The 18,145-nt window shown below is 33.6% G+C and overlaps 1 protein-coding gene across 1 annotated transcript in view; it reads left to right on the top strand.

Annotated features, from left to right (window-relative positions):
- SUPT3H (SPT3 homolog, SAGA and STAGA complex component) overlaps nt 1–18,145 on the top strand; it is a 433,675-nt gene that overhangs the window by 196,610 nt on the left and 218,920 nt on the right. The window contains exon 3 of the mRNA XM_012804882.2: nt 14,322–14,406. Within this exon, the coding sequence (XP_012660336.1) occupies nt 14,322–14,406 (85 nt within the window). The remainder of the gene's footprint in view (nt 1–14,321; nt 14,407–18,145) is intronic.

Raw genomic sequence — 18,145 nt, 5'->3', positions numbered from 1 at the left:
TTTTTTAAATGAAAACTTAATTGGGCCAGACCTTAATCTATAAACCAAATAATTGCTGAACTCCTCTGATATAAGTGAGGATCGAAAGTGGTAATAATTGGGAAAGTCTTTCTAAGAATATGCCATTTACCTTTAGACCCCAATGATAAGAAATGTGGAATCCTTAACCTTGAAGATTAGAGGAAGTACATTTTTCTTTAAGTAGATTACTAATCATCTTAGGCTAGGAAAGGGTACTAACTATAAATTGGCACAAGGCATTTTTTTGAAAAGATGAAAATGTTCTAAAACTGGTTTGTGATGATGGTTGTACAGCCCTGTAAATTTACTAAAAATCAGTGAATTGTACACTTAATTGAATTTTATGCTATGTAATTGGTAGCTCAGTAAGATGTTTTAAAAACAGATGTTATTTAGCAAAAATAAAACATAATCAAACTTTTAAAAGTAAAGTTTCTTCATGGTTTAAAGACCTGTCATGTAGAAGAAGGATTATCATCTAGTTCCAGGGGGCGAAACTAAGCCCAGTATGTGGAAGTTAGTAAAGAAAGATAATTTCACTTACTATAAGAAATACATCTTCAAGATGCAGAGGGACAGACATAATGCTAGTAAGTTGTAGGGTCCTTAAGAGGTTTAAATGATGTAATATTAATACATGTAAGTATGCCTGGCACACGTAAAGCTCTTGCTATTTAAAGAAAATAGGTATATTTTGTTGCTGTTTAAAGAAAATAGGTATGAAGATACATGTGTGTATATAAATTTTTTGAGAGGACGAACAAATGTGCCGAAATGTTAGCAATAGGTGATTTTAGATGAAAGATTTATAACTGTTCATTGTAGTATTATTTTAATTTTCCTGTTGGTTAGAAATCTTTCAAAATAAGTCAAGAGGAACAAAAGAAGGCAGGGAGGTTAGACTGACCAATTTGTGAGAGCAGACTTCTGAAACACCGTCACTCTATTCATCATTCAGTGACTGAAAAATGGACTTATTGCTTCTTATCATAAAGGGGAGATATAGCTGGTGAAGCATAGTTTCTCAGCTGAGAAAACTGATGTTCTCCTGTAGCATTGTCAGGAAGTCTGGAGTTCACACATTGGTAGTGTTTGGAGGTTGATATCATCTGTTGAAAAAAAGGTTGCTCAGATGAGTCTGTTGCTTGTTTGGCACTCAGAAATAGGTTTACTGGGATGAGTCTGCTCCTGATTGGCTTTGCACAGTGGAGCTGCCATTGTTTGGCAATCTGTTGAAGACTTCTAAAATTGATTCTATTGGCTGCTCATTACCATGGCTACAGAAAAATGACTCATGTCCTTAGTTTGTGGGAACTTTTAAAATTCTCAGCTGGTGTAAAATTCAGTACCTAACATGATAAAGGCTCACAATTAATATCTGTTGAATGAATAGAAGGGTGTTTAAACTCTAAATGTTTGCTATTTATCACCATTATCATCTCATTGTTTAAAACTTAAGAATTTGGTTTTAAAGTTCAAACATCTTAGGCTGCAGCTTATTTAGAATCTTATCACCAAAGTACTTAACATATTTTAGACTTTTTTGCTTAAGTCATTGTTTCCTAAAATTGATTTTCAATGCTATATAACCAAGTAAGCTTAGAAAAATGACTACATGCACAGTAAATACATTTAAAATCAAACAGTTATTTCCTGCAGAAAAAGAGCATCTAAAATGGTAACATGCATTGCAATTGTAGACAAGAATAAATTATATATAAGTCATTTCTCTACAAGTCTACAAAAACTATAGAATATTTTTTTATGGACACTATCAGTCTGGAAAGTGCTGGTACAATATGCCTCATTTATATCTATTTTGTATGGATAATTTTCTAAAACTATGATAATGAAAAATTCTCCTATCTCTCTGTGACTAAATCATACCATAGAATTCTAACTTTAGGCTTCTGATGCCATAGGCAAATCTCTTTATGTTTCTTAAATTTTTCTGATTCCTAAATCATGTAAAATGCATGAAAATATTCTTTTTGCATGCTTTACATGTTGTTTTAAATCAGAGGTGTTCATCTCTTGGCTACTGGGCCACATGCGGTCCAGGATGACTATGCATTTGGCCCAACACAAAATTGTAAACTTACTTAAAGTATTATGAGATTTGTCGGGTTTTTTGTGATTTTTTTTTTTTTTTTTGGTGGAACTTGATTGTGTGATTCTTGAGCCTGAATTTTTGTAGATAACAATGTTGTGTTGCAGTGTCACATGAGATAAACATGTATATGCTTTTGCTATTTGTATGTGTACTTAGCTTCAGTTTTCCATCAGTGTGAAGCATCCAGTGAATTATTTTCCAAGGGCAGACAGTTGAATTGAAACCATCGGACAACAGACATTACTTGCGCTCGTGATGACTTGGCAAGGCAGCAATTATTAATAATATTTCAACCTATCATTGTAACATTAGGCATTTGATGTTATTTACAAGTCAAGTAAGCATTCTTATTTGACTATTAAGGGTAATAATAGTCTCAGGGACATCTCACACATTGCTTGCCACACTGTACAATTGGGCTTCTACCTTATCCTTTGTTAGCAACCAAGATGTGGAAGGGCCCAAACCTTGCTCTCCAATTTCTTGTCAATTAACTTTCATTTTAAAAGTAAATATAGTCCTTTATCTATTATTATTATTTTAATCCCAGCATGGCTTCTACAATGTCTTAAAAGAAAACAGAGCCCCCAGAAAGAAAAATTACAGATGAAGTATAGGGGAAACGCCTTCTTTATGCCTCTGGCCAAAAAAGCCATTTGAGAGAGAGCAGTGAAAAGACTTTGTGCAGGCATACTTGTAAGAAACTGAGGCAGAATCCCATGTGGCCAGGTTGATTGTGAGCCTAACATGACCAAGGCTTTGGCTGGAATAGCATTTACTGCGTTAAGGAATAAAGGTTGACTTTATAAGGCCAATAAAAAAAGCCCTTTGGAAAACTGGCCAGATATCCATCAGTAACCTTTCCTGATCTGTGGTAATGAAGGTCACTTGCTGATGGGTCCAGGAATGGAAATGTGCTCGGGGACCTCAAGAAAAGAGGAATTTACCCAATTCATATAGGTATCTAATGGCACAGATGAAACTTGGTCTTGTGAAAGGCTTTTGAGAAGTCCAGCTTAAAAATTTCTTATAAAAGGTTTCAGCAAAAACCCCCTGACTTAAGGCCTACATGGGAGCAGAGGTTTGCACACAAACTCCTATATGCCCAAGAAGTTTTTTTATACTTTGTTTAAAGATCTGAAGTAATAGCCTCTAAATGGCAAGGCCAGCAAAGGCAAGTAAGTATTCAATCTACCTTGTTCCTCCATAGCCTCAGGCATCATCAGATAAGAAAAAGAAGTAATGGCTAACAACATGTTCTCCATTAAGTTATGTTAAATTGGGTTATGTCAGAAGGTGTATGTTGAGTGGATTATCAGAAGCTAAGCACCAGGTAGTCACATGATGTTTAAATGGATCAATGATGTCATTGCTGTATTGTGGTCATGTACAAAATTCCCTATATAAACCAACCACAAATAAAGAAGCTCACCATTTTGCCTGAGCAAGCAGATGGTCACCTTTATTTAAAACACAGTTTCATAAGTGTGCTTATTCTCTGTGAAATCGCTTTTCCGCGAGACCCTTATGGCAACAATGAAGGAAGATTGTTCAATGAAAAGTGGACAAGTGACTACTTTTTTGTCAAGGCAAATAATAAGGCACTCTGCTTAATTTGTAGAGAATTTGTTCAAGTTTTTAAAACTATAATTTGAAAAGGCATTGTATGCAAAAATATGCTGCTAATTTTGATGCATATGAAGGATTGTGTTGTAAGAACAAAATAACAGAACTGAAAAAAAGGTCTGTCTTGTCAACAAAATTTTTTTTTAAGTTACAACTTAGATGTATCCCATTGTAAAATCTTCTTATGTAGTAGCATTTAATAGCAAAAAAAAAATCAAAACTGTTTACTGATGGTAAGTTTATTAGGCAACATATGAAAAGCATGGCAGATACAATTTGCCCTGGAAAAAAGGAGATGTTTCTAAAATCAGTTTGTTTCACCAGATTATAGCCAAGACAAATTGAAGAAATTGGAAAATCTGTTGAAAGAAGTTTGGGGAATAAAACTGCTAATTTTAAATTTTATGCTTTGGTGATGGATGACAGCACTGATGCTACAAATATAACTCAACTTGCTATTTTTATTAGAGGTATTGATGACAAATATAATGTCACTGAAAAAAGGGCTCCCTTAGTGCCATTGAAAGGCACAATTACATAGAGATTTATAATAAGCAGTAAAAAAATGTTACAGTGATTTTCTTTGTCCACTGTTAACATATCTGGTATAGTTACTGATGATGCCCTGGCAATCGTAGGCAAAGAGAGAGACTTATAAAATTAATAGAAGATGATGCAATCGCCAGCCCAAACTCATGTTTGATGAAGCATCATTACATGGTATATCAAGAAAAATTATGCATAAAAGCTTTAATAATGGATAAGGTCATGAACATTTGTCATCAAGAATTTCCTGAAGGCCTAGGAATTGAGTAGTCATTGCTAATTTCAGGAATTCCTTAAAACTATTAATGCTGACTATGGTGACATCATTTACTTTTTGGAAGTAAGAAGGCTAAGTTTAGGCCAAACGTTGAAAAGATTTTATGATTTGCAATATGTTACCAAGTCATTTGTGGTATCAAATACCAAATTTGTGCATGAAGTTGATAATGAAAACTGGCTTATGTGTTTAGCATTGTTAGTGGATTTAACTGCTCATTTAAATGAGTTAAACATGCGTCTTTAAAGCTAAAACTCATCAATACAATATTTCAAACCATAACAGTATTCTAAAGGAAAATTATGGCAAGCTGAAATTAAGCCAAACAATTTTATGCATTTCAACACTTTGGCTAAATATAGAACTGTGAACAGTAAAAAATATGCCCCGTTGCTTTTCAGTTTGATACAAGAATTTGAAAGCAGATTTCAAAATTTCTGGGAAAATAATGATCTGGTGCATTTGTGATTCCAGTTTTAGTTGACATAAATAGGATTTTACCTACCAATTTTCAGGTGGAATGCATAGAGCTGCAATTGGACATTCTACTTAAAGAAAAATTTGATTATGTCTCTTTATTGGACTTTTATACATCCTTTTATCTCAGAGATAAATATCCCTTGCTTCACAATCATGCCATGTTCATGTCATCTCTTTTTGATAACACCTACATTTGTGAGCAACTATTTTCAATATTGAAGCACATTAATAGTAAAATTAGAACAACCACCTTGAGAACTCACTGAGAGTTGCAGCTACTTCCATCAAACCAGATGTTGATACATTGGTTTCTGAAAAAGAATGTCAAATATTTCACTAGTTTTATGTTGCCCACTTTTATAGTTAAAAAATATCAAAAAGGCAAAGACTTTTATTACTTAGATATGCACATTTTCTGTATTAGTGATTACAAACTTGGGATCTGCTTGACAATTTTAAAAGACTCTGATGGGCTGCTGCATAATTAGGTTTATTATATGAGGACTTTTTTGCTTATCTGTGATGGCAAATATCACAAAAATTATTCATGGACCTTTTTTTTTTTTCCTCATCAGTTTTAATAAACATTTATATGTTCAATGTATGGCCCCAGAGAACTTCTCTTCTTCCATTGTGGCCCAGAGAAGCCAAAAAGTTAGATACCTCTGTTTTAAATAATAGATGCGTTCAAAGGCAACCAAAAAAGAGCTCAAATAGGCAAAGCAATCTTAAGCAAAAAGAATAAATCAACAGGTATCATATTACCTGACTTTAAATTATATTACAAGGATATAGTAACCAAAACTGTGTGGTATTGGTATTAAAGTAAAGACATAGACCAATGGAATAGAATACTCACCCAAGAAATAAAACCATGTAGCCGTGACCAACTGATTTTCAACAAAGCAGATAAAAACATATAATAGAGAATGGATAGTCTTTCAATAAAAGATGCTGAGAAATTTGGCTAGCCATATGGAAAAGAATGAAACAGGAGTACTACTCAGCCATTAAAAGGAATGAAGTAATGTTTGCAGCAACTGGAATGGAACCAGAGCCCATTATCCTAAGTGAAGTATGTTAGGAATGGAAAAAGAAACATCACATGTTCTCACTAATAAGTAGGAACTAAATGATGGGTACAGACAGGTACAGAGATGTTTTAAGTACATTGGAAACTGAGAAAGTGGGAGAGTCGGGAAAGGCATGAGGGGTAAACATTTATCAGGTATAATGAACACTCTTCTTGGTACAGTCACATTAAAATCTCTTACTTTAGCATTATACAGTTTACTCATTTAACAAAAACACTTGTACTCCTTTACTGTTCTGAAATTTTAAAAAGGTGATCATAAGTAGTATAAATGAAAAATAATAGATGAGAAAAGTTCTTTATGAGTATGTTATTTGATTATAGTAAATCTATTTTCAGTGTTGTAGAAAAGGCAGTTTTCTAACTAAATTTTAGCAAAAATAAGATAGTTAAGCCCTAGAGTTATTGGTTTGGGGGCCTGAGAGACTAAAATAACTTTCTTAAAATGCCTCTTTTTCTCTCTAAAAGGCTTAAAAATTATTTAACTATACAATGTAATTGATCTAGGCACCCTTTATAATAATTTGTTAATCTCAATCTTTGGTAAATGATCGTTTAAGTTGATTTGTCTAATTTGTTACACTTTGGCATATTTAGCGTGGTATTGTACAGAAACTACTGGATGATTTAAATCAGTGCTAGCTTTTGCCTCTACTTAGATTTGTAACCTTGAGATGGTTATTTAACATCTCTGATATAGAGCATATACAGCTTTCTGATGAACTTTTTGCTAGCTCTGCCAGGCATTGCCAACTACCTGGTGTATAACTGAGTTTTCAAAAAGCCATTTACCATTCTTTCAATCTAGCTGCTTTGAGATAGTGGAAAACATGGTAAATCCAGTGAAACTCCATGACTGGCTCATGGCTGTAATACTTTTGCTGTAAAGTGGGTTTCTTGATCAGAAGCAATATGCTGTCTAGAATACTGCGATGGTAGAGATAGGCATTCTGGAAGTCCAGGGATGATAGTTTTGGCAGAAGTGTTGTGTGTACAAAGGCAAATCTGTATCCAGAATAAATGGCTATTCCAGTAACAACAAAACACTCCTTCCCATGATTTCCTGGTGGTCCAGTGTAATTAACCTGACAGCTGACTCACCACACTGGGAAATACTACTATATCAAGGACCCAGGATTGGTTTATGTTGGCAGATTGAGCTCTCAATCTAGTGGCTGTAGGCAGGTTGGCCTTGTTAATGAGCCTGTGCATAACTCCATCTCTGCTGTTTAGGGCCACTTTGTTCATGAGCCTATTGAGCAATGATAGACGTGGCTGGGGAACGAGATTGACTTTTATCCATGGAATAATCTCATCTATTTTATTATTAAAATCCTCTGCTGAGATCACCTGTTGGTGAGTATTCATCTGGGACACAGATATCTTCACATTATTTTGCCCACTCATAAAAGGTTTATTCACAACCCCCTTCCCCAAATTTCATTGTCACCACTGTTCAAATAGTGTTTTCCCAAAGTTTCTGACCATTCAGCCAAAACTCTGGCCACAGTCCATGAATTGATATATAATTACATGTCTGATAATTTCTTCTTCTAAACAAAGTGAAGAAACCAGGTGCATCATTCAAAATTCTGCCCACTTAGGAGGATTTCCCTTTAATACTGTTCTCCAGGGATGTTCCAGAAAGTGATCTTATTGCTATTGTTGTCCACTATTAGGGGATACCTGTATATTGTGCAGAAAAAATAGCTCCTAGTCTTCTTTTCCTTTGTCAACCAATTATATGTAACTCTTCATGAAGGCATAGATGCAGCCTCAGAAAAAGAGTGAATTTTCTCTTACTCTGATTTTAGTTCTTATTAATAGATTGATAAGATAATAGATTCTATTCTCTTACTCTGATATTTAGTTCTTACCAATAGATTGGATAAGGCCCATCTACATTGGGGAAGGCAGAAGATTTTACTCCATCTGCCAGTTCAAATGTTAACCTCATCCAAAAACACCTTCACAGACACTCTCAGAACAATGTTTAACCAAGTATCTAGAAATGTTATGGCCTAGTCAAGGTGACACGAAATTAACCATCACTGCAGAATTAACTTGGTCACAATATGTTATGTTTTGTTTTGTTTTGTTTTTGAGACGTAATTTTGTTCTGTTGTCCTGTCTAGAGTGCAGCAGCATCTTCACAGGTCATTGCAACCTCCGACTCCTGGCTGGGCTTAGGTGATCCTTTGGCCTCATCTTCTCCAGTAGCTGGAAATATAGGCCAGAGGCATTGCACTAAGATAATTGTTTTCTTATTTTTAGTAGAGATGGGGTTTCTGAACTCTGGAGCTCAAGAGTTCCTCTTGCCTTGGCTTCTCAGAATGCTAGAATTATAGGCATGAGCCACCATGCCTGGCCATCCTTTCTTTTAAATACATTGCGGTATTCAGTTTGCTAATTGTTTTATTTATGGTTTTGTTTTTGTTATGTACATGTGGTAAAATTTCTCTGCAATTTTCCTTTTCTTATAAGGTCCCTTTTTGGTTTTGATACCAATGTTATACTAATTTCAAAAAATGAGTTTGGAAGTTTCTCTCTTTTTCTGTTCTCTAAAAGGTATGTATAAAGTTAGAATGTTAAAATGACTTATTCTTTTTTCTTTTTTTTTTTTTAGAGACAGAGTCTTACTTTGTTACCCTTGGTAGAGTTCTGCACCATCACAGCTCACAGCAATCTCTAACCCCTGGGCTTAGGCGATTCTCTTGCCTCAGCCTCCTGAGTAGCTGGGACTACAGGCACCTGCCACAACGCCCAGCTTTTATTTTTTTGTTTGTTTGTTTGCAGCTTGGCCGGGGTCGGTTTGAACCCACCACCCTTAGTATATGGGGCTGGCACCTTGCCCACTGAGCCATAGGCACCATCAGAATGACTTATTCTTTGTAAGTTTTGTAGAACCTTACAAATGAATTGAATTTCTTTTTAAATAGTGATTCAATTTCTTTAACATTGAACTAATGAGGTTTTCTGTCTTTTCTTGAATTGATTTTGGTCACTTACATTTTTCTAGAAATGTATTCATTACACTAATGCAACCAAATTTTTGGGATGACAATCATGGTTTTTTTTATTATCCATGATGTGTTAAGGGTAATTTTCTCAGATCTATTTGAACTCTAATTATCTTTTAAGCTACTTTAAATTTATTAAGTTTTTATCCTTTTATTATGGTAAAAATCAACATAAAACCTGCCATTTTATTTTTTATTTTAATTTTTTTGGAGATAGGTCTCAGTCTGTTGACTGTACTGGAAAGCAGTGGCATCATCATAGCTCACCGCAATCTTCTCCTGGGCTCAAGTGATCCTCCCATCTTAGCCACCCATTTAGCTAGGATTATAGGCCTATACCACGCTGTGAATTTATTTATAAACACACACACACACATACATGTGTATATATATATATATATTTTTTTTTTAAATATATTGGTATGGTATCAAAAGTATAGTATACATGTATATATTTACATGTATATAAATATGATATATAAAAATATAATATATAATTCATATTATATAGTATATTATATATAATATATCATATCATATATAATGTATATTATATATCATATATATTATATATTACACATATTATATAATGAATAATATATAGTATCAATAATATAGCAATGATAAATAATATGTATTATAATAATATAAATGTATAATATATATACATGTATATATATATATTTTAATATATTGGTATCAAACTTCTGGCCTCAAGCAATAGTCCTGCCTTGACCTCTCAAAGTCATTTCAGGTGTGAGCCACCACACTAAGCTCACATTAGCTATGTTTAAGTGTAAAAGTCAGTGACATTGGGTACTGCCTGTGACTCAGAGGAGTAGGGCGCTGGCCCCATGTGCTGGAGGTGGTGGGTTCAAACCCAGCCCCGGCCAGAAACTGAAAAAAAAAAAAAAAAAGTCAGTGACATTAAACTTAGTCCTAGTGTTTTGCAGTCATCACTATTATCTATTTCCAGAAGTTTTAGTTATCCCAAACAGAAATTCTGTACTCATTATGCAGTATGCTCTATTTTCTTGTTATGCTCTATTCTACTTTCTGTCTCTATGAATTTTCCTATTCTAGATACCTCAGATAAGTGGAATTGTGCAATATTTGTCCCTTATTGTCTGGCTTATTTCACTTAGCATAGAGTTTTCAAGATTCATTCGTATAGTAGCATGTATCAGAACCTCTTTCTTTTGTATGACTATTATTTCATCATATATATAAAAAACATTTTGTTTATTCAAAATGGGGACATTTCAGTTGCTTCCATCTTTTGACTATTGTGAATAATATTGTTATGAACATTGGTGTACCTGTATCTTTTTGAGTCTTTGTTTTCAGTTATTTTGGGTATACAAGGTCTGAAAGTTAAGTGCACAAACTTAATCCTAGAAAAAATGCTACATACCTCATTACTGAAATTCACTATAGTCTCCTTCAAACTATTCCCCTTGGGAAGTATCAATGCCAGTGCCTATTCCACCCTTCAGAACTGTTTTGGAACTCTTTTTCTGGAATGGCCATCATAGCTGTCCTCGTCCAAGGTCTGACAATTAAGTTCATGAACTCATCCTGGGACAATTGCTTTGAAGGGTGGACTAGATGCTGATGTGAGTATGTAGCTTCCTAAGGGGGGAATACTTGGAACGTAACCATAGTGATATTTAGCAAGGAGGTAGGTAATACTTCTAGGATGAGTTAGCAAACTTAATTGGCCCACCTTGTATTATATATGGGAGTAGAATTACTGGGTTATATACTAATTCTGTTTTTAACATTTACAGGATTCAACAAACTGTTTTACACAGTGGCTGTACCATTTTACATTCTCATCAGCAATGTATGAGGTTTATAATTTCTCCATAGCTAACCAATACTTTTGTATTTTTCTGCATTTGGGATACCAGCCATCTTTGGCAAAGTAAAGTGGCACCTCATTGTGGTTTTGATCAATTCCACTAACAGTGGTGATACTGAGCATTTTTTGTTTGCTGCTGGCCATTTGTACATGTTCTTCAGAAAATTATCTAGTCAAATCAAGTCTATCGCCCAGTTTTAAATTGGTTTTTTTGCTGCTGTTGTAGTAGTAGGAGTTTCTTTTATATTCTGACCATTAATCTGATATGTGATTTGCAAGTTTTTTCTCCTGTTCCGTGGTTTATCTTTTCACTCTTCATAAATAGTATCCTTTGATATCAAAAGTGTTTTATTTTGATAAAGTCCAATTTATTAATTTGTTGCCAGTACTTTTGCCTTAAGAAACCATCACAAAATTCAAGGTCATGAAAGTTTTCTTTTCTGTTTTCCTCTGAGATTTTTACAGTTTTCACTCTTAAATTTAGGTCTTTGATCCTTTTTAAATTGATTGTAATTTATGGTTCAAAGTAAATATGAACTTCATTCTTCTGCATATGGATATCTAGTTTCTCTAGAACCATTTGTTGAAGACTATCCTTTTCATATTGGGTGGTCTTGGAATCCTTGTCAAAAGTCAGTTTACCATCTATGTAAAGGTTTATTTTGTAGGCTTTCTGTTCTAGTGCATTTGTCTGTAATTTCTGTTCTTATGCTGGTAGTATGAGTATGGTTTAATTACTGTAGCTTTATGGTAAGTTTGAATCAGGAAGTAATTCCTCCAGCATTGTTTTTTTTAAGGTTGTTTTTGGTCATTCAGGTTCTCTTGAATACCCAAATGTGTTTTTCCATTTCTTAAAAAAATGCCATTTGGTATTTTGATAGTTTTTGAATTGAATCTGTGTGTAACTTTATATAACATTATCATCTTAATAGTATTACAATCTATGAGCAGATGTCTTTTTATCTACTCACATTTTTTATTTACATAGGTTTGTTTTCTTTAATTTTTTTCATCAGTCTTTTATAGTTCTCAGTATACAAGTCTTTCACTTCCTTTGCTAAATTTATTACTATGTATTTTATTCTTCTTGATGCTACTGTTTTCTCAATTTCCTTTTTAGATTATACATTGCTAGTATATATTCATACAAATGATTTTTAAATGTTGATTGTGTATTCTTCAACTTTGTTGAATTTGTTTATCAGATCTAACAAAATATTTTGTGGATACTTTGGTGTTTTCTATATAGAAGGTCATGTCATCTGTAAACAGAGATAATTTTATTTCTTTCCAATTTAGAAGTGTTTTATTTCCTTTTCTTACTTAATTGCTTTGGCTAGAACTTATAGTAGTATGTTGAACAGAAGTGATAGAAACGAGCATCCTTATTTTAATGCTGATCTTAGGGAAAAAGCTTTCAGACTTCCAGCATTCAGTTTGATATTAGCTGTGGGGGGTGTTTATTACATTGTGTATATCCCTTCTGTCCCTTTAGTAACTTTTTAAATGCTATTGTCATGTTTTTCATTTGTATTTCTGCTTAGTTATTTTACAAATATGGTTACCAATTTGGTAGTTTTTTTTTATTCTTATGTATTATCTTTCACTTCTCCTTTAGAAAATATTGAATCACATCCTTAATATATATTTATTATTTAATTAATCTGGTACACGTAGGCTTTGTGGATCTGATTCTGCAGTTTGTTGGTCTCACTCTTACTCATGATAATTTGATTCCTAGTATATGTAGTAAATTTTAATTTTGAATTTATAGTCCTTGATATGTCATCCATGGAAATTTTTTCAAGGCTTTAAATGTGTTTTTGAAGAAATGATTTGCATTTTTCTCTGCCAGGTATCTGTGGCACTATCAGTATAAATCACATTAAGTTAATTTTTTGCTTTTTTCTAAAGATATATTTCTAGCATGATAAAAGTGAATTTATAATTAAAAACACCTGTATTTAGGAAAATATTTTTTTTCTTTTTTTCCCCTCTTCTACTCAAAGCCCTGGGCAAGGTCATCAAGGTACATTATGTGGAATGGATGTTTTCCCAGCTTGTGAACTAAAGTTATCACCATCACTGAATGCTACATTTCTAAAGTTGATATTGGGTCCTTCAGACAGATTTCTTACCTTGCTTGGTATCTCCACGTTCTTTCCTTTAACTTGAATATTGTGCCAGTTCAATATAGGCTGTTGGTGGCTATGAACAAGTAGATGCTTTCAGAATAAATTTTGATTTCATTGCTCTCTTACCCCAATGGCACTGTGTTTTTTTGTCTTGCACAACTTCTTTTTGTCTTCTCTACCACTATTTAAAGTATGCTTTAAATATAGATTTTTATATTTATATTTCAATAATAAATGTGTACTTTCAAGTGTTCTTGAAGGAATGGATTCTCTCTGCACATCAGAAAGTTGAGAAGACCAATTTTGTAATCAACTCTTGCTTTTATGTTATTGGAAATCATAATTGGTAACATTAACATAAATTTTTCATACTAATTTTCATTGGCAATCATAGCTTACACTTTTATAACTTTGTATGTGCCTATTGCTGTGCTCTTGTACTGATAATTTGGATATAGTTACATAATTTGCTGGTTGCTAGTGTTACCAAGTGGTTGTTACTACTTTGCATTTTGAAACAGTAAATGCCCTTTAAAAAGGACTATGAAATTAGGCTTCGTGCAATGGCTCATGCCTGGAATCCTACTATTCTTATAGGCTGAGGCAGGTAGATCTCTTGAGCTCAGGAGTTTGAGACCAGTTTGAGCAAGCGTGACAACCTGTCTCTACTAAAAACAGAAAAATTAGCCTGGTGTTGTAGCAGATGCCTATAGTCCCAGCTGCTCAGGAGGCTGAGGAAAGAGGATAGCTTGAGCCCAGGAGTTTGAGGTTGCTGTAATGTATGAGGCTATGGCACTGTACCCAGAGTAACAGTGACATTCTGTCTAGGAAAAAAAAAGTTTAAAAAATTAAAAATAAATAAAAATATTATGAAATTCAAGAAATATTATATATCATGTAATATTCTACTTTTCTTTGTAAGTTTTGCAGCTTTATGTAGGAAAGATTGTATTTTCATGGAAGAAGATTTGTTTATCTATTTAGTAAAAGGTGAAAGATTTATATGATCTGAAGAGAAATCAGAGGATGTGTACCTCTATTTGGAACCATTTGTATTGTTTTTATTAAGCTGATTCTTGTAGTAATTTTCACTTTTTGCCTTTCATGGTTCTTATTATTGATGTGTATAAATTTTTTTTTTTGCAGGTTTTCTTTAGGTGATGCCAGGAGGCCTCTTCATGAAACAGCAATTTTGGTAGAAGATGTAGTGCATACTCAGTTAATTAATCTGGTAAGGGCATATAGTTTTACTAAATATCTCATCTCTGCATTCTGCTTGTATTGGATTGTAACACAACACTTCTTACAAAGTTTATTTATATCTGAAATACTTTTTTGTCAGCATTACTGACATATAATTTACTTATAACAAAATTTACCAGCTTGTTTAACTATGGATTTTCGGAAAAAAGTATTGATGTAGAAAATTTCTGTCCTTGAAAACAGGCTCTTATTCCCTTGTGTAGTCAGTCTTCTTACAGTAGCCCCTGACCCTCCACAAACTGATCATTTCTCTATTAGTACAGTTTTTCTAAAAGTTATTAAATTTTTTATTTTCAAGTTTAGACTAACAGAAAAATTTTACAACAGTATAGAGAATTCCCAGTTACCCTTTAGCTGCTTCTAATGTTAGCATCTTATATAACCATAATACAGTTATCAAAACCATTAAATAATATTGGTACAGTTCTATTCACTAAGTTTGCCAACCTTATTTGAATTCCACCAGTTTTCCCACTCATACCCCTTTTCTGTTCTAAGGCTTAATCTTAAATACCTTCTCAGTTATTTGTCATGTCTTTGTTGTCTCCTTTTACCAACAATAGTTCTTTAGTATTTCCTTTTATGACTTTAAGAGTTTTAAAAAGTACTGACAGTTAATTTGTAGAATGCTCTTATATTTCTGTTGGTCATTATTTTGTTATGATTAGAATGAGATTATGCATTTTTGGCAAAATTGCCACAGAAATGATGGGTCCATCATCATAATATTATCAAGGTGTTCATGATAGATCTTATTTGTGATATTAACTTTGATACTTTATTTAAGGTGTCAGTATACTGAGTTTCTCCATTATAAAGTTAACTATTTTTTTGATTTCATGGTTAGTATGTACCTTGGGAGATATTTTATGACTCTGCAAATGTTTTCTTCCCAAATATTTTGCCTATTAATTTTGCCATTTATTATCTTTCTTTCCTTTTGCATTTATTAGTTGCAGTTCTTCTTAAAGGAAAGCTATTCTTTGTTTCTGTTTATTTACTTAGTTTCTATGTTGTATAGCCATATGGACTATTAGATACTCTAATCTTATTCTATGTATCATTAATGCTATCATTTTCCTTTTCTGCTCAGTTTGTTCTAGTGTTGTCCATTAGAAATTCTTTCATGTACTTTTCCCATTATTAGGAATATCAATCATTTTTTCTGTGATGTATGGTACAATATATTCTTCCTGTGTGTCACATGTGTCAGTTATCTTTTATTAATAAGTTTCTTTTTACGGGTTTTGTTTGGCATGCAAGTATTTTTATTTTAAGTTTGTCAAGTGCATCACTCTTGTATTGCCTGTATTGCCTTTTGATTTTGAATCATAATTAGAAAGCTTTTCCTTACCCAAGCATACCTCATTCAATTGTGCTTCATTTTATTGCTTTTCCCAGATGTTGCATTTTTGTAAAATAAAAGTTTCTGGCAGTCCTGTATTAAGCAAATCTGTTGGTGCCATTTTCCCAATAGCATGTGATCACTTTGTGTTTCACTTTGGCAATTCTCACAATGTTTCAGAACTTTTCATTATTATTATATCTGTTATGATGGTCTGTAATCAATGATCTTTAATGTTGCTATGGTAATTGTTGTACGATACCAGAATTTCACCCATATAAAAAGATAAACTAAATGAAAAAATGTATGTGTTCTGACTGCTCCACTGACTGGCCATTTCCTTATCTCTCTCCTTCTCCTCTAGTCTCTTTATTCCCTGAGGCACAAAAGTATTGAAATTAAGCCAATTAATAAGCCTGCAGTGTTAAAGTGAAAGGAAGAGTCACACGTATTTCACTTTAAATCAGATGCTAGAAGGGATTAAGCTTAGTGATTAAGGCACCATTGAAAACTGAGATAAGCTTAATCTAGGCCTCATGTGTCAAACACTTATCCAGGTTGGGAATGTAAAGGAAAACTTTTTGAACTGAATTAAAAGCGGTACTCCAGGGAACATATGGTGATAAGAAGGTGAAACTGTCTTACAGTTGATAGGAAGAAAGTCTGAGTAGTCTGAATAAAAATTAGACCAAACACAATACTCTCTTAGCCAAAGCCCGGTCTAAAGCAAGGCCCTGCTTTTCTTTAATTTTATGAAGACCGAGAGTGGTGAAGAAGTTGTAGAAGAAAAGTTGGAAGCTACCAATGGTTGGTTTATAGGATTTAAAGAAAGAAGCTGTCTTCACAACACAGCAGTGCAAGGTGAAGCAAAAGGATTCACCATTCCAGATATCATGAAGAACATCTATGATCCCTGGGAGATGGTCAAAATATCAATATTGAGAGGAGTTTGAAAGTTGATTCCGGTCCTCTTGGAAGACTCTGAGGGGTTTAAGACTTCATTGGAGGAAATAACTACAGATGTGGTTCAAATAGCCGGAAAACTATAATCAGAATTGGAGCCCAATAATGTGACTGAATTGCTGCAAGCTTACCTTAAAATTTGAACAGATGAGGATGATTCTTACTGATGAACAATGAAAGTGATTTCTTGAGATGGAATCTACTCTTGGTAAACATGCTATGAACCTTGTTGAAATTACAATGAAGGATTTAGAATATTTCATTAACTTAATTGATAAAGCAATGTCAAGATTTGAGAGGATTGCCTTCAGTTTTGGAAGACATTCTACTATGAATAAAATGTTATCAAACAAAATCTCAGGCTACAGAAAAATTCTTCATGAAAGGCAGAGTTAATCAATGTAGCAAACTAATATTTTGAAATTGAAATTGTCCTAGCAACCCGAACATCAAGGCGAGAGCCTCCAATAGCAAAAAGATTAAAACTTGCTGTTGGCTCACACAATCATTACATTAACGTTTTTTTAAGCAATAAGTTTTTTTTTTTGTTTTTTTGTGGCTATCCCCCTGGGCTAGAGTGCAGAGATCTGGTCTTAGCTCACTGCAACGTCAAACTCCCAAGCTTAAACAGTTCTCCCGGATCATCTTCCCAAGTAGCTAAGACTACAGGTACACACCACCATGCCCAGATAATGTTTCTATTTTTGGTAAAGGCAGAGTCTTGTTCTGGCTCAGGGTGGTCTCGAATTCCTGACCTTAGGCAGTCTTCCTGCCTCAGTTGTCCAGTGTGCTACGATTACAGGGGTGAGTCATGGTGCCCAGGCCTTGTTCAAAACTACTTTTGTGTTTTTCAGGAGTGTTTAACATTTTTCTTTTTTTAATTTTACTTATTACTTGATGAATCTGTTTTTATTTAATTTTCTTTGTTGCTGTTGTATATATTTTCACTGTAAGTATTTAATATTCAAAAATATTCATAAGTTGAAGGAAACATATAAATCTACAGATTCAAGAATCTAAGCAAACTCCATATAGAGTAAAATGTAAGACATACATGTTTAAATTGCTGACAATTTATAATGTAATATAAATCTCAGAAGATGATAAGTTTATTACCATACCATAGAGGAGGGATGGTTTGAAGATAGTAGAATTTTTGTCAGAGTACATGGAGGCTAAAAGGAAAAGATGCAGAAGTTTTTTTGTTTGTTTGTTTGTTTTTTGGCCAGGACTGGGTTTGAACCCACCACCTCTGGCATATGGGGCCAGTGCCCTACTCCTTTGAGCCACAGGTGCTGCCCATGGATGCAGAAGTTTTAAAGTACTTGATGTAGAATTTTGGGCTGACAGTTATTTTCCTCCTGATTTTATCTTTACGTAGACATCTCCTTTTCTCTCT

This window comes from Otolemur garnettii, unplaced genomic scaffold (genome assembly GCF_000181295.1).
Source record: "Otolemur garnettii isolate 467f Iridium unplaced genomic scaffold, OtoGar3 scaffold00031, whole genome shotgun sequence".
Lineage (NCBI taxonomy): Eukaryota > Metazoa > Chordata > Mammalia > Primates > Galagidae > Otolemur > Otolemur garnettii.
Note: the sequence above shows the minus strand (reverse complement) of the source record. Positions and strands in the feature narration are given on the sequence as shown.